This window comes from Coniosporium apollinis (assembly GCF_000281105.1).
Source record: "Coniosporium apollinis CBS 100218 chromosome Unknown supercont1.49, whole genome shotgun sequence".
Lineage (NCBI taxonomy): Eukaryota > Fungi > Ascomycota > Dothideomycetes > Coniosporium > Coniosporium apollinis.
Window position 1 is genome coordinate 166,874 of NW_006913311.1, and position 16,226 is coordinate 183,099.

At 54.9% G+C, this 16,226-nt stretch overlaps 7 protein-coding genes across 7 annotated transcripts; 3 read left to right on the top strand and 4 right to left on the bottom strand.

The window, feature by feature from the left end:
* Positions 1-173: 173 nt before the first annotated feature.
* Positions 174-2,347, bottom strand: W97_08137 (uncharacterized protein; the record flags this gene model as incomplete). Its single annotated transcript, XM_007786006.1, has 4 exons — positions 174-801; positions 922-1,501; positions 1,557-2,023; positions 2,313-2,347. 4 exons carry the CDS (start codon positions 2,345-2,347, stop codon positions 174-176), a joined length of 1,710 nt encoding a protein of 569 aa, XP_007784196.1.
* A 537-nt stretch (positions 2,348-2,884) lies between these two features.
* On the top strand, positions 2,885-4,402 carry W97_08138 (uncharacterized protein; the record flags this gene model as incomplete). Its single annotated transcript, XM_007786007.1, has 2 exons — positions 2,885-3,010; positions 3,065-4,402. The coding sequence occupies 2 exons, from the start codon at positions 2,885-2,887 to the stop codon at positions 4,400-4,402; spliced, it is 1,464 nt and encodes a 487-aa protein (XP_007784197.1).
* A 275-nt stretch (positions 4,403-4,677) lies between these two features.
* On the top strand, positions 4,678-5,977 carry W97_08139 (uncharacterized protein; the record flags this gene model as incomplete). The annotated part of the gene is made up of 2 exons (XM_007786008.1): positions 4,678-4,977; positions 5,069-5,977. 2 exons carry the CDS (start codon positions 4,678-4,680, stop codon positions 5,975-5,977), a joined length of 1,209 nt encoding a protein of 402 aa, XP_007784198.1.
* Positions 5,978-6,148: 171 nt separating this feature from the next.
* Positions 6,149-7,290, bottom strand: W97_08140 (uncharacterized protein; the record flags this gene model as incomplete). The annotated part of the gene is made up of 2 exons (XM_007786009.1): positions 6,149-6,759; positions 6,828-7,290. The coding sequence occupies 2 exons, from the start codon at positions 7,288-7,290 to the stop codon at positions 6,149-6,151; spliced, it is 1,074 nt and encodes a 357-aa protein (XP_007784199.1).
* A 620-nt stretch (positions 7,291-7,910) lies between these two features.
* Positions 7,911-9,238, bottom strand: W97_08141 (uncharacterized protein; the record flags this gene model as incomplete). The annotated part of the gene is made up of 3 exons (XM_007786010.1): positions 7,911-8,135; positions 8,199-8,609; positions 8,666-9,238. 3 exons carry the CDS (start codon positions 9,236-9,238, stop codon positions 7,911-7,913), a joined length of 1,209 nt encoding a protein of 402 aa, XP_007784200.1.
* A 1,893-nt stretch (positions 9,239-11,131) lies between these two features.
* On the bottom strand, positions 11,132-12,175 carry W97_08142 (uncharacterized protein; the record flags this gene model as incomplete). Its single annotated transcript, XM_007786011.1, has 2 exons — positions 11,132-11,559; positions 11,716-12,175. The coding sequence occupies 2 exons, from the start codon at positions 12,173-12,175 to the stop codon at positions 11,132-11,134; spliced, it is 888 nt and encodes a 295-aa protein (XP_007784201.1).
* A 1,490-nt stretch (positions 12,176-13,665) lies between these two features.
* W97_08143 (uncharacterized protein) lies at positions 13,666-15,328 on the top strand (the record flags this gene model as incomplete). Its single annotated transcript, XM_007786012.1, has 6 exons — positions 13,666-13,796; positions 13,850-13,863; positions 13,928-14,000; positions 14,053-14,975; positions 15,053-15,168; positions 15,233-15,328. 6 exons carry the CDS (start codon positions 13,666-13,668, stop codon positions 15,326-15,328), a joined length of 1,353 nt encoding a protein of 450 aa, XP_007784202.1.
* Positions 15,329-16,226: the final 898 nt, after the last annotated feature.

The following is a 16,226-nucleotide window of genomic DNA, read 5'->3' on the forward strand; positions in this document are numbered from 1 at the left end:
GATAAGGCTCCCTCGACTTAGCCTGGTGGAGGCAGCGTGTTGGCAAGCGTTTCCAATGCAGAACAGGCTGCATTTGGGATTACGCAGGTTAGACGCAACTCTGCGGGGCAAAGTCAGATTCGGCAAGGAATATATTTCATCGGTATGGTTCTCATCAAGCCTCACAGGCGTGATTAGCCTGACAGGTAGATTTGCTCGATGGCGCCGGGCTCTAGCAACACACTCTTCTCTTCCGGTATAAGCCCGCAAAGATCCAACAGATATGCCATCGCATTCAAAATCCCATAAAAGACCATCGGCACGACGCCAAACAGCAAATTACCTACAATGCCTCTCCTCAGAATCGTCTCCGCCAGCTCCGTCATTGCAATCTTGGGCGCGTCAGAGGACTCAAAGGGCCCCACAAGCCGGTAAAACGTGACAAAGCTGGCCCCGAAGCAGTACACAAGCAGTACGCGCAAGCTGTGGCGCCGGTAGAGTTGAAGCAGGCCAGGCGCGCCGCCGAAGTCTCGCGCTAAAGTACTCATGTAGGCGCTGTAGTCGACGCCGTATTGGATGCGCGACCCTTTGCTTGCAAGGAGGTGGTAGTGCGGGGGAGAAGTTGGAACACGCATGCGGCCGAGGAGAAGGCTTGTCCACCACATGGCTTGTTGTTCGGCGATTGGAGGGATTGCGCCGACGCCGGGGCGCACGAATCCGATGAAGGCGACGTCGGGGTGGGAGGAGTGGATGATGTTGCGGATGTTCGTTTCGGCGGCGGTGGGGTAGTAAGGGTCGAGCCATGAGAAGACCTGTTTGTAACTATGGGGACGGTTAACAGAATGGACCTGACGACAACCTGTGCTTGAGTGCAAAGCTCCGCATTGTGGCTGAGTACAGGGGGAAAGGAACCCTATTCGCATGAAGGGCTGCGGGACTTACCCAGTGCAGTATATAACGCAATTAGGCCTGACAGACTTATTCTTCATCCTTTGCCAATCTTTCCTGTCCAGCCTTGGCTCAAATATCACTTTGCCGGTGCTGTCGATGCAGGAAGGGAACGTGCAGGTGTCCACCCATTTCTCCGAAGTCGCATCTTCCGGCGGATCAACATACTTGTTTCCAATGAAATCTAGGATTGGGTTCTTTTTCTTGTATGGCCGGTTCAAGTAAGGCATTGCCTTGTTGCTCTTGTTGAGGAAAACAAATGCTCTTCCCAGTCTCTCCGGTGGCAAGCCGCCAACATGTTGGTTCATCCCAGCTTGAGTTCCACTCAGGAGCCACAGCACACGTTTGATGACGAAGTCGGAGACGAACCAACGTAACCTGCTCTTAGCTATCGCTCGGTGAACGTACGCAGTCTCAAACAGATTCGTAATGAGACCGTCAATCGGTAACCCTCCTTTGAACTGCCTGCCGAACACTTGAAATCGACTAAGTGCTTTGGGAAAGGAGAGGAAACCAGTTCGGTAGCACATCGTAACGGATTGGGCATCAGCTTTGACGGCCTCATAGGCAATGTCTAAAAGAGAGACACGGTGAGCTCTTGTACACTTCTGGTGCATGATTGGCCTTACCCATGGCCGTCTCGCCGCAGCCCAGTATGAGAACGTCGCGACCAGCCAGCTGAGACCTGGCTTTATAACGTGAGGAATGGAACACATCTCCTTGAACATCTTCGATTCCGGGAATCAAGGGAATGTTGGGTTCAACGTGAAGGCCTGTGCAGATGGCGACGTGCGAGCAATCAAACTGATCTTCTTCGCCCGTTGCGCCGTCGATGAATCTTACTCGGTGTTTCCACTTCTGGTCTCTAGAATTTAACGGGGTAATGTCGATGGCGCGGCAACCGAGTTTGATATATGGTGCAAGGTCGAAGCGGTCAACGTACGATTTGAGATAGTTGACGTATTGTGGGAGAGAAATGTGATCAGGAGAGTCGAGGGGAAAACGATGGTCAGAGAATGCGGTCAGCTGCTTAGAGCTGACAAGCTCCGCATTCTCATATGAGCGATACTTGAACGTACCGCCGATTTCGTCTTCTCTGTATCAAATTGGAGAGTATGTCAGATTTTCCAGTCACGTACTAGTATGAAGAATGCGGCAAGCCGAGGACCCAAGGGAGACGGATGAGGAAGAGAGACGAGATCGGCACATGGCGAGAAGAGTGCAAGTACGAAAGCCTTCCTTACGCTTCAAAAAGGCATGCCTCCACTTGTCTCTCGGGAGTTGAAGCTTCTAGTAATGTTTTTAGGGTTACCAAACCTCCAGGGCTGTGAGAATTGATCAGTACACGGTGAAAGCAAAAGCGCGAAAACACGTCTTGTTCTCACCCTGCGCCTATGATAGCCACCTTGATGCTTGCCATCTTGCCGGACTAGGCAACTCTGTTTGCTGCTTTTCAGCTTCCCTTCTCCGCATCATAGTCCGCACACGTCGGCACTTTCTTGTCTGGATGACACAAATCAATACATGCTGAATCAGCAAGGGACCTCCTCTGAGGCTGCTCCTCCAATACTGGCTGTGTGATGTGTTGGCGGTGTTTGCGGGAGATCAGCCGTTGGCTATCATGCCAAGGTGCAAAGGCGGGCTGAGTTGATCACGGCCGTATCCTTGCACGGGTCTTTGGTGGTCCGCTGCGGCCGCAATCAATTCAGACGGTCCTGGGTGGTTTATAAGCTATACTGGGGTAAGTGATCCTCACCAACTCCCTCGTGTGGCCAGGTTGTATGAGATGGGCTCGAGTTTTTTGTCCCACCCTTGGTTTGAGCTCCTCCTCCCCCGCACTTCATGTGCTGCTTCTGTTCTGTTCAGTCATGCGTGCCACCTCATGGTCTGTCAAACCTTCGATAACTGCTGTCGATACGAGCTTGGACCATAGCGTACCTTTACTTTGTGGTCTGCCATGGAGCAGAAGGGCCAGATACGAGTAGCTATCGTCGGTTCAGGAATGGCAGGTCTCGTCACAGCGTATCTGCTGAACCGAGATGTTCAGTCACGATATGCCGTTACGCTCTTCGAGGCGGCAAGTGTTGCTATATCCGCGGTCCTTATACCAGGCATCGGTCCTACTGACACACCGTAGGGCGATGTACTGTCTCTTGACTCTGCCTCACTCACCGTTCCGAACCCCTCTCAGGGCTGCTCCGACCGTGTCGATCTCCCTATGCGAGCATTTGCCGGCGGCTTCTATAACAACTTGAGAGCGATGTACGACTACCTCGGCGTGGGGTATCATGCCCAGCCGTTCCTGTTCAACTTCTCGAAAGTTGCCGCACAAGATACCGGATCAATACCGAAAGAGAAGGGATCCTCATACTTCGTTCATTCCTCCAACAATCATCGCATATCGCCGGTACGGCCAGAGGGCATAAGAACAGCCGCGTGGCTGATGGAGATATTATACTTGCTCGTGTGCTACACGTGGTTCACTGCTTGCTGCTTCTTTGTGGTGCCCCGATCTGCGGATGAGAAAGAGTTCTGCGAGACGCTCGATGAATACCTGCATAGAATTAGACTTCCTCGGTACTTCGTGACATACTATCTACTCCCATTGATTTCTAGCGTCACTACCTGTCCCCACGAAGCTCTTTTGTCCTTTCCAGCTGCCGATGTGACGGATTACAAAAAGAGGACGCATGGGGCGCAGCACTACACTGTCTCCAACGGTGTTCGAGAAGTTCAGCGGAAGCTTGCAGAAGGAATCGACACAAGGCTGTCAGCAATGGTGTTGGCCGTGGAAACACAGCCCCTTGCGGTCAGAGTTTGCTGGAGGCACACGGAAGATACCTATGGTCTGACAGTATGCGAGGAATTATTCGATAGAGTAATCCTGGCAGTATCCCCAGATGTTGTGGGGAAGGTCTTCAGGTCATTGCAATATGAGATGGCACAGATACCAACGGTGTCAGTCGAGAGCATCATTCATACCGACAACAACAATCTCGGCGAGCGACTGGGTCGGCTTGGAGGGCAGAACATAGCCGCGACAAACAGCCACGTCAAACACACTGCAGCCCATACAATACAACTTTGGACTTCAACGGAGAGGATCCACCGTACCGAGTCCATTCACGTGCAGCCATCTGGTGTCCTAGTCACTACTTGTCCCTTCAGCTACATAGATCCAGTTCATGTCATTAAAGCTTCGAAATTCACACGCGTGTTACGCACACCTCAAAGCAGACGCATCGTCAACAACATCTTTGGCAACTGCTATCCAATCGGAGCAGCCTATGGCGAGAAGCGGCGGCCTGGGTGGAAGAATGGAGACGGAATGGTCTGGCTCGTTGGCGGCTGGTGTTGGGACGGCTTGGTATTATTGGAAGGATGCACTGTGTCTGCAATGAGGGTCGCAGAAGCCTTCGACGTTCAGGTTCCCTGGCAGGACCCGGGCTTTGAGACAGCCTATAACGATCGATGATATTATGTGGTGATACTCAGAGCTGATTATGAGCCACATGCACACTCAACCTCGTGTGTTCCATCAATAACAAAACGCAATCTGGTTTTCCCGAGACTTCAGCGCGATTAACGCATCTCTCTGAGTAGACCGTCAATACTTTCAACACCATAAAGCCCGTGGGAAATGGGTTTGCGAAGCACGTGACCTTCAACCGGGAGTACCCGTCTTCCACCTCGCAACCCTCAATGACACCGTTCGCTCACACTTGGAGCTTAGTAAAAAAACCCTCTAGAATGCTGAAGACTGCTTATGGTGCTCTGCTCACGGTCATTGTCATCATTCTCGCGGTCGGCCGTCCTTGCGGTTGTTACATGTTCCTTGAGAGGCTATGGAGTCTCATCGGAAGCCATGCAATCTGCTTCGGGTTGGGCCTTCTGCTTTTCCCTCTGGCTAGACGTATCCTGTCTCGACACGCCGAACCAGGTGCAGACGGCCGCGAAGGCAATGACAGCGCGCTCTATGGTCTTGATCACGGAAGACTGAACATTGCGTTGCCGCCGCCGACGATGTGGATGAATATGGGCTACTGGGAAGTGCGTCTCTTCAACTAGGTCATACCGTAAATCCCGGAGAGATAGTGCATTCGGTTTTGTATACGGATCTCATGCTGATCACGTGCAAAAGACGACTTTGGACTTCCCCATCGCCTGCCGCGCCCTCCTCGATGAGGTCTTGATAACCGCCAAGCTTTTAACACCAGAAAGCAGATCTCTCCCCTCCAATCCACATCGCGCTCTGACTATCATCGACTTGGGCTTCGGTTGCGGTGATCAGACCATGTATCTTATGCAGAAATTTTCCAAGGCCATGCCTGCTGTTGATGCGCTCACTGACAAACAGCGCTTGCCTCTCATTGATCGCTACGTAGGCGTGACGCTGAACCTTACGCAATTCCAGTACGCCGAAAGTCGTCTGGCCGCCCTCGGCATGCTTAGCCGCAAAGACGCCAATCCTTCCATTCAGATCTTCTGCGCGGATGCCGCGCAGCCCGCTTCATGGAGCGAGGAGCTGTTCAGAGCCGCAAAAGCAAACGCAGCCTCTCCTCCGCCGCCCACGGACGCCTTCGAGTCGGTAATGCTTGGGGACAGCGCCAGCCGGGAAACATGGGTTTTGGCTCTCGATACCCTCTACCACTTCTCCCCGTCCCGACAGCCCATCCTCAACCACGCGTACCGTGAGCTGCAGGCCTCGCTGATGGCCTTCGACCTTGTGCTCGCAGAGGACGCATCGAGGCTCGATCGCGTGCTTCTGATGGCTGTGTCTATTCTTACTGGCACCCCATTCGCTAACTTTGTGACGGCAGTCCAATATCGCAAGATGCTGGTATTGGCCGGGTATGCCGATGACGGTATTGAGATTAGGGACGTCTCGGAGCACGTCTTTGCGCCGCTGGCCCGGTTTCTGAAGGATAGGGAGAGACAGCTGGGTTTGATTGGTTTGGGGATTGGCGCGTATCGCGTTGCAAGATGGATGTTTGGATGGTGGGGGAGGAGTGGGGTTGTGAGAGGCGTTATTGTTGTTGCCAGGAGATGATGGCAACAAGAGGTACTATGGACTCTGAATTCATAGCCGCGTGAGCCACATTGGGAACAAGTCCCTGAAGAAATGCCTATCGTGTTCGCGTTCATATACATCAGATTGAAATTCTTCAGTGTCCCCAAGAATTGGCTCCATTCATCTGCCTTTTTGTCTTTTTTACGTGGCTCAATCTCCCTTGAGTAAAATACCCCTCTCCGCCTTGGATTCACCAATCTCCCACCCCCCAGTCAATGCCCACATGCACCAACTCACCCAACACATGATAACATCCCAGCCAACACTACTGACAGCCGGATGCTCATACAGCGCCTCAAAGATCCCCCAGCTACCTCGAGCTTGCCCGAGCGCCTCCATCGTCACTTTCGCCTGCAGAAACAGAGCACAAAGAAGGATAATGCGGTAGGTATTTGCGTAATACCAATCGGCTGCTGATGACGATGTACAGTTCACACCCCAACTTCGAGGCACGGCACGGTGGAGCAGGGGAGGTACAAAAAGGAGAAGGTGCGGGGTAGACAGGATGGCAAGGAAATGAGACGAGTTGGAGAAGTATGGGATTGAGGCTACGCTGATGAGGGTGATGCCGAGGGAAAGGGCGTGGAGGATTAGAGGTGGTGTCCATGTCAAGGGTTTTGCGGCGGCTGATTCAGGCACCTGTGCTTGTCGTATCGGACCGAGCGAAACGGCCAGGAAGAACAGGTTCGAAGCGAAGGATACTGCAGCTACCTGGCCTAGTAGCATGAATGCCCATAGGTGCGGGATGCTTCGGCGGTGTCCTGCTCCAGGAGGTCAACGCCCAGACCTCTTGTAACGGAACTGAACGGTCTTGGGCGGAGTCTCTTACCTTCCTGACCCAAGAACACGCTCCATACCGCCGTGAAGAAGAAAATCTGCTGCGTCCACCAGAATCGAGCTGGCGTAGCGACGGCGGTTCCCCATGCCTCTTTAAATAGTTGAGTGTCTTTTAGCCAGAGGCCGAGCTCCGGGTCGCCTCCGAGTGTAACGTCGTGCGTAGATGCCCACTCACGGTAGGACAAAGAGAAGAAGCATAGCATGTAGTACCATGTTGTTCCTAGACTAAGGATTGCGAGAGTGGCAAAAAGTTGCACATGTTTGAAGGAGCGGATGGGCGAGGAACGGTGAGTTTGCTGCTTCGACGACGATGAGGACGAGGATTGGATAGGGAATCTGAGGTATAAAGTACGGAGTATGAGAATTGTGAGGGAGAGACAGAGGAGCATGTATGATGTGAAGATCGTGATGGGTCGGACATTGGGGATGCCGCTCTGGGGGTCATCGAAAGACATCTTATGGTTTAGAAGACTTATCAACACATTCAGTTAATTCTCGGACCTGGCTCTAACCAGGGTTGGGCAGATAGAAAGGTAGGAGGGCAAGGTATCAAACCTAGAAGGGTGGAAGATGAGCTTACCTCAGCAATTCTTTTTTACCTCCGAGCGCTCAGAACTGCCGAGCGACTTGCGGGGGCTCCGAGTGCGTGCTCAAGGCCTGAAAGGGCCCGTTGTAGATAATAGGTGAGGTAGTGGGTGATACGGGTGATGGACGGATAAGGCGTTGTAACGATGGAGTTGTTCTAAATGCAGGAAAGGGCTCAGCGAGGATAAAGGGGTTGAGAGAAGGCATCTGCGGCACGGCAAACGGGAGAAATTCCACTGCTATCGCCGATTGTCACGAAGATAGCCAGCCAAGGCTATCGCGTACACACACGTACAAAAAATTGGCATATACGTGTACATATGCACGAGGCCTATAAACATCTCCCAAAAACCGCTCTATCCAAGAGTCTCCCCACTAAGAAGCGAAGTTCAAGCCGTCCACCCAGGGACTAAGCGCACGCACTGCATGCCCAGCCAAGAAACCAGCTTACGCTGCTACCACCGCCTCATCGAACTACTCAGACGCGACTCTAGTAGTCATACTTCCCTCCCTTGCCATACCCCCTGCCGTTGCCCCTGCCATTTCCATACCCCGTCGGGCGCACCGGCCTCGACATCGTCACGAACCCCGTACTCGCAACCCCAGTCGGATACGCATCCGTGCCGTTGCCGGCGGCGGAGGACGGGTAGGGGTAGTAGGCCGAGCTGGAGGACTGGATTGGATTCTCGACGTGTGTTGGGGTCGGGGTTGCGGTCTAATCTCACATGTCAGCGAGCCGTCTTGAAGAGTGAGACGAGGAGATGGCAGGAAAACTCACGACGGTAACGAGTTTCTGCTCTGTGATAGTAACGGTGGTCGGGACGCAGCTGCCGCCCTCGGTGCTGCTGCCACCATTTCCGCTGCCTTCGGTGCTGCTGGGGCTGGGGCCCTCGCCATAACCAGGGAGGCCGGTGCTGCTGCCGCCGTTGCCGCTACCCTCAGTGCTGCTGGGGCCCTCGCCGTAGCCGGGCATGCCGGTGGTGTCGGGGTAGGCGGCCGAGGAGGTGACGTCGGCCTCCTTGACGGTGCCGATGCTGGACGATTCGGCGGGGACTGGGTAGACGGTGACGACGCGGGTGAGGGTTGAGGTCCGCGAGATGGTGGTCGTGGGCTCCGCGGCTGATTCTGTGGCGGCTGGATCGGTCTCAGTGGCATTGGCGTCGGAGGTGGGGCGGGTCATAATGATGGTCTGATTTGAGCGTGTTAGTTTTTGAATGCGCGCAGAGGGCTAAGGGGAGTACATACCTTGGTGGCGTATTGAGTCGAGGTGCGCCTGATCGTGGTGGTGATGACGGTGGTGGACGAGCCAGCGCCGAGCGTGAAGGTCAAAGTCGAGTTGGTGATTGAAGTCGCTATGGGAGTCTCGTCTGGCGACACGGAGGAAGCCGCAGAGGAGTGGACGCCAGTGCCAACTGGGTCGACGGCGGAGGACGACGGGTCTGGGTAAGCCCAGGATGAAGAATCTGCGTAACCAGAGGACGAAGAGCCAACCTCGCTCTTGGGGCAGACAGTGGTGGAGACGGCAATGACGCTCGTGACAACCTTGGTGGCGCCAGCTGGGCAGTTGGTAATAGTCGGCGCGCAGCTCGAAATGGTGAAGGTCGCGGTGGAGTAAATGGTAGAGGTGGTCATATCGGTGGGCGAAGCGGTCTCGCCGCCGGTGGGATAGCCGGTCATCTCGGTGGGATAGGCGTGGCTAATCGTCTCATTGCTATAGCCCTGGCGCGCGACATGCGCATGGCGGCGGTGAGAGTGCGCGCTTCCCAGAGTCGCAAGAGCCGCAACGGCAGCAACGGAGAGCTTGTTGATGAGCTGCATTTTGATGTGACTGGTTTCGTAGTGATGGTATCAAGGAATGGGTATCGGCGTTCAGGCTCGTGTATTCGTGCAGAGAGATGAGATGATCTAGCAGAAATCAATTCCGCGATGCTGGCTGCAATAACGACTGGACTGAAGGAATGACTGTTGCTTGAAAGAGAGTGACTGTCTGCTAGAGACGAAATGAGTGTGTGAGAAACGAAGTCTTGTGGGAAGAGACAGAACAAAAGAAGAGCAAGCGACTGGGGGGCGCAGTCAAGATGAAGTCGGGATGATTGCGTGCAGGAGTGGCCAGTCTAAGACCCCTGGCCGATTTAATCTCGCGCCTTGAAATCAGGAACAGGCTAAGACTGGACTGACTTGCCCTGTTCCAGGCGCACCGTTGCTTCGCATGGGCCATTGACGGGGTTGACGGGGTTGACAACGCCAATTGGAGACAGCGCTGCCAGCAGTTCCCGCAGCTTAGGCGCCCCGCATGGCAACTTTGCTCGGTGCTGGTTCTCCGTTCAGGGCTCGGGTCGTGCAGCTGCCCTCTCGCAAAGCTGCCGTACGACTGCAACCATCCGACTGTTGGCAGCGCATCGTCGACGGGTTTTCGTCGTTCTCCAGGGAGTCAACACCAGCTGCTGGGAGGAGTGCTCTTGGCCGGGTCATCTCCCAGCTGCCCTCGGATATTGGCACGGTCCCACGTCGTGCTTTCGCCGTCGTTTGTTTCTTGTCGCGCCAATCTCAGGCCTCATTTCGCTCGTGTCTCTGCGGCCTTGGTTGAAACTCGGGACCATGTCGTGGGCAGACTCTGCGCGAAAATCCAGCCACACCCAGACGTCGCAAAACGCTGGAGAGGAGCCTAAGACTGAGCGGCGCAACGCGCGGAAGCGAGCAGCTTTTAGGGAAGGGCAGCGTCATGTTTCGCAGCACGTTTCGGTCGCCAGCCCGGTGTCTTTCAGCTTGAGGCTGACGCTGGGACTGATGGGATTGGCTCCATAGCCGTCGGCGCTTGGCGCTCTTGTCAGTATCCCAATCATTCGGCTTGTCGGCGACGTCGTTTCAGCCTCAGCCGAGAGTTGGCGCCCGTGTCCTGGCATCTGGTTCTATCTGCGACGCGCTAAATCTCCTTCGTTCCGTCTATCGCGACACTTGCGATGGAGGAGGCGTGGAGTATGAAGGCTTCAATTGTATTTGGTGTGAGAGTTGGTGCGCATCGAAGAGAGCACTGATGCTCGGATGGAGATTCCGTGAGCCTAAGGCATGCAATCTCGAGAAGACGGGAGCTAAATCTCCACGAGAACATGTACGCAATAATTGTGGGTTGTCATGCCAATCGAAACAATACTCTCTCTATCCCCCGAGTCGTCTTTATCTTCATAATCTGCCCAGTTGCTTGGTGGCGACCCCAGCGACTGTGATAGCGCTGTCTGGAACCGGGATCCCGACGGCTATGTATCAGCACGCGAGAACCTCAGTCTGGGTACTGGGTCGTTCCCAGGAGAGGGGAAACCCGAATTAGGGGACGACTTGTCGAAGGAGGAGAGAACGGTGAAACGTCCTGATCCTCAATTGAGGTCCCTTCTTGAAAGCGATGAGGTTGAAGGAAGATAGAACCAAGAAGAATGTTGATTTTAAAGCCAAACCACGTCTCTCGTTTTTAAGACTCGTGACCGATTATGGAAAGCCTTCGGCTGCATGTCCAGCTACACCCATTATCCAGAGCTTCTTGCATACAAAAAACCCTTCGATGTCGTGAACTAATATGTAGCCCCAAATGTACGTGGACGCCTTTTCAACGAGCGCGCTCCGCTTGAACAATAAGCTCAAGTATCCAACAACCCCGGCTCCACCGCTCGTCCCTCACCTATCCAAACAGACATCCAAAAAAGAGCGTTAGCACATCTCCTACTTATCAAGCCCCTCAGCCGTATCCGCAACATCCCCAGCCGTATCAGCCATCTCCTTGTCCCCCTCTTCCTTCGCCCTCTCCTCCGCCTTCTTGATCCCCTCGTCCGCCTTACTCCCGCCCATCTCTTCAACCACCTTCTTGACAACCTCGACCGTGGCCGCCGGGCCGCCGCCCTCAACCGCCAAGACCTTGCCGTCCTTGGCGACGACGAAGACGCCGCGCTTGGTGCTCTTGGGCGGCTTGTGCATGCCGATGGCCTTGATGAGCACGGCCTTGGGGTCGCAGAGCAACGGGTAGGGCAGGTTTTGCTTGGTCTTGAAGGCCGTGTTTGCTTTGGGGGTGTCGGTGCTGAGGCCGTAGATGGCTAGGCCGGTGGCGGTGAGGGGGGCGTAGGCGTCGCGGAAGAGGCAGACTTGGGTTGTGCCTGGTTTTCTGTGTTAACCACTGGTGTGCGGTGGGGTAGATGATGAATCACGCTCGAGGCAAAGGATCAATTGCGCACAACGACGGTCTTTTGTCGCATGCCAAAGACATTTACGCGCAAGGAGTCGATGAGAACGGAGCGCGACGGGTAACTTACAACCAGGCGTCGAAGCCTTCGGGTACGTGAACAACACCACTCCAGCCTTGCTCTCCTCAACCAGCTGCTTCAACGTCGTCTTCGCGCCATCGTTCGTCTCGACCTCACCGCCGAAGCCCTCGAGATCAATCGTGCCTCCAGCAGCGGGCACGCCGCCGCTCGGCTTCGGCGCAGCTGGCGCAGCGGACTCAGCGGGCGCAGCCTCCGCGCCATTGGCGTCGGCGTGGGTCTCGAGGTCGTCGACCTTCGTCTCTGCAGGCGCTTCCGCGGGCGGCGCGTCGGCGGGCGGCGCGTCGGGGAGGGTCTCTTCGACGGGCTCAGCGGCAGCGGCGGCCTTACCCTTGGCGGCTTTGGGCGCTTTGGTGTTTGCGCCGGAGCCCTTTGCGGGCGCAGCGGACTTCTTCTTGGTTGCCTTTTCGGGCGCCGGCGGGGGCGTCTTGCGCTTGCGGAGTTCGACCATTGCGGTGACGCGGGGGTTTACAGGCTGGGTGAGCGCGTCAGTAAGGACTCGATCGAGACAAGAGGACCAAGGTCGCGCCGACTGAAGTCGCGGAGAATCGGATGGCTCGGGTTTGAAGCTGGAGCTGGAGCTGGAGGAGCTGGGGAACTGGGAACTCGCCCGCGACGCCAACGAGGCTGTCGCAGAGCGCGCTTACTTGCCTTGAACTGTGCGACTGTGAATGCGACTCCGCAAATTCCGTGTGTTGGATCGAAAGCGTAGACCCAGAACTGTGCGCGCGACCGATTCAATCGGATGCGGAGAAGTAAGCACGACGGGCTGGTAAACAAGCAGCCAGAGGAGCTGCCGTCAGGTGAGAGCTTGGAGCTATGGGCCTTCTCCGCCTGGGGGAGCGCCCTAAGGTAGGGGCATCAGCAGCCATTGCTGGGGTCCGCGGTGGAGCTCTCCAGCTCTGTCCAATGTGCTGCACCGCCCGATGGAGCACCGCGTTGCGATTGGCGTGGTTCGCTGGGCTGGCGTGGGCTGCCCCGGTCCGCTGCCGTGCCGCCTGGGCATTCAACTTCACTTCGTCAAGTACAGTCAAAACGTCGATATGGGGCGCAATTGCAAGGCATCTTCCAGATAAACTCCTTTTCTGGCTCTTGGTTGATATGGGAAGGACGGATCTAAGTACGAACGAGAGGAGCACCGTCGCGATAAGCCCTCCATCACGTAGACCGGAAGCCGGCTGACCCATCGCGGCTTCATGGCACATCAAGCCTCACTCACTGGTAGAGCAGATAAACATTCGTTCGGATAAAGTAGAGTTGAGGTGTCACGCGCAGCATGATCTCGCCATCCGCAAAGTACCCCACGGAGGCCCACACAAAAACCAATGCGAACCTTGGTAGCGTGTACCAAACTGTGATTGTCCAGCGGCACTGGAGTCTAGAGATTCCAGTGACCTCGACGACAGGTAAGAGCATAGCATGGGCAAGCATCGTTAAGCAGAGCGAATCAGTATGGTTGACAGGTCCTTCTCGTGTTCTGTCTGTGGTTGCTGCTTCCCGAAGAGATCATCGATAGTTCGCATTCACGCCTTCGTTTTCTGACATCAAATGCATCCACATTGGGTGGAATCCTGGGCTGGACGGGCTTTCTTAGTGCATCCAGCGCCACGGTAATGGAGTTCCGCTCAGACAGCATTCTCGCTTAGATGAAGGTACCGCACAACCGATGAGTGATGCTGTTACTTTGCTGAAGCATATAATCTCGCCCCTTTCCCACACTTTTCCGTCATAGTTCTCATCATCCTCTGTATGCAGAAGCACAAATCAAGTACAGACTCTATACAGCTAAACTATAACTCTTCTCCTCCCCTTCCAAACGTACAAAAGGTAACACATCCAATCTTCATCACTCCTTGCTCACTATCATCAATACCATACCGCCACGTCTGCGACGTCGCTGACAATTTCGAACCTCATCACTAACAAGTCCACGTAGCAAGTATGTCTGATACGTTCAGCAGCGAGCTCGAGCGTGCCGAGAAGCAAGCGTCGCATCCTAAGGATGCTGCATCGCTTGATCCCTTCGGCAGTGAAGTCGGCGCGGCGGTCGCTTATAAAACCTGCTCGTGGTGGTAATTACAGCTGCATATCTCGCTTCAGTTGACTGGCACTGACCTTCATCTAGGCATATTGGCGCACGTAAGATTCCTCAGCCCCTCCACGCATACAATCTATTGATTCGAAACCTAACCCCGATCTCCAGTCATGGTCGCCGAGACGATTTCTCTAGGCGTGCTTGGTCTACCGCACGCTGTGGCGATGCTCGGTTTGGTCCCGTACGTAACCATCACCATAATTCCGTTCTTCTCTGACAGCCGTGCTCCACAGCGGCATCCTCCTCATCGTCATCCTCGGCTTATATGCCACGTACACCGGCTACGTCATCGGCCAATTCCGCAACAAGTATCCAGCCGTTGCCAACTGGGCGGATGCTGCAGGCATCGTCGCTGGCCCATGGGCCTATGAGATCATCGGCCTTGCGTCGATCCTCCTTATCGTCTTCATCATGGCTGCGCACGTCTTGTCATTCTCCATCATGATGAACGTCCTCACGGATCACGCGACATGTTCGATCGCCTTCGCAGTAGTGGGCCTGGTTGTCTGCTTTATCGGAGGGCTCCCCAGGACATGGAAGAACATTTCCTACACCTCCATCGTTTCTTGTCTATCAGTCATCTTCGCCGTCGGCATTGCTCTCGTCGGCATCGCTGTCGCTAAGCTTCCGGATGCTGGCCACATCGATATCATCAATTACGAAAGCAGCCTCCAGACGAAGGTCATGGCCCTCATGACCATTATTCTTGCATACGCTGGCCACGTCGCCTTCTTCTCCTTCATATCCGAGCTCCGCGAACCGCGCGACTTCCCGAAAGCGCTCTTCTTCATGCAAACGGTCAGCACGACCTTCTACTGCTTCATGGGTGCCATCATCTACTACTACGCCGGCCCAACTGTGCTCTCGCCTGCGCTGGGCTCCGCATCACCGATCGTGCGGAAAGTCGCATACGGCATCGCCGCACCGACGATCGTTGTCGCTGGCGTGGTCAACGGCCATGTGGCGTGCAAGCAAATTTACCTGCGCGTGTGGAAGGGCACGGATGTCGTACACCAGAAGAGCTTCAAGGCAATCGGGAGCTGGGTCGGCATTTGTGCGGCGGTGTGGACGCTGAGCTGGGTCATTGCGGAGGCGATCCCTGCGTTTGATGCCATGCTTGCACTGATCGGAGCGTTGTTCTGCGGGTGGTTTAGCTGTAAGTACCTCTTCCTTCGCTCCCGCCCGCCATCGCTCTTGGGGTCTTGGGTGTGCAGGGCTAACAACGTTGGACAGACGGCTTCAGCGGAGTGCTGTGGATCTACATGAACAAGGGGAAGTGGTGGATCAGCAAGAGGAAAGGGTGCTTGACCGTGCTGAACGGTGCTATCTTTCTGTGCGGTGCTTTCATCGTAAGTTCTCTCGGTCATTTTACTGAGAAAGAAAGGGCCGGAACATTGTTGACCTCTTCGATAGTGCGGCGTCGGTCTCTGGGCTACGGGCACGGAGCTTGCGGCTGGCCACAGCGGGAAGTCATTCTCGTGCGCAGATAACTACCATCCTTCCAACTGAAGGTTGGGCAGATGTTGATCCACGGCCATATTCTTAGTGCATGACAGTGGCGAAGGCGTGGATGTTGGCTTGACACCGGTTGGAAGATCACGGCGCTGGTGCGGCGTTTGGGGGCTCTTTATTCTTGGGCGAGGATACCTTCGCAATTTCTACAATGCTCCAACGCAGGAGCGGATGGCGCTTCGGGATGGGTTTATTCGCTGTACATGAAAGCCCGGTTTGCTTGATTCCTTACGTAACTGGTGTCCGAAGACCTACTAGGTAGTAATGAGACATCTTCAAAACATATGGAGCGTTCAACAGGACCGCGTGCTAATGTCCAACAGCCCACCAGTCTGAGGATGCGGCATACAGTGTGGGCGTTGGACCCATCGACCAATCGATATGCTGCTTCCAGACCAGTTTATTAAGCTCCTCGTGTTGCATCATCTTCTCGACCTTGACTGCCTGTCAGGTGCGATGCAATTCACCCTATTCCCGCCGACCGTGATAACGGCTTTACCAATCCGGTCTGGCTCAAAAGTTTACGGAAGGTATAAACCAAACCCACTTTCCCATGATGGCGCAGCCCAGCAACATACCGCAGTTTATTTTGCTTTAACAGGATACAGCCGTTGTACAAACGGAAGACGAAAGTCCTCAGGAAAACATACCAGACCCTCCCAATCTGGTTGCGTCCACGGCAAGGTTCACCAGTCCTGAAAAAAAAAAACCCTCCCGCTCTAATCTGGAGAAGAATCTGGAGAAAGCATGTGCACGAGCAAAGCCGTTGCAACACCCCCACCACCTTCTACGCACTCCTGTCGTGCCTCCCCAAGCACGGGCGCTTGCCCACGAAAGTCCGGCTCCTGCGACAGCAACGTGGCACCGGCCTCTCCACAGCCAGTACGGCAGGTCT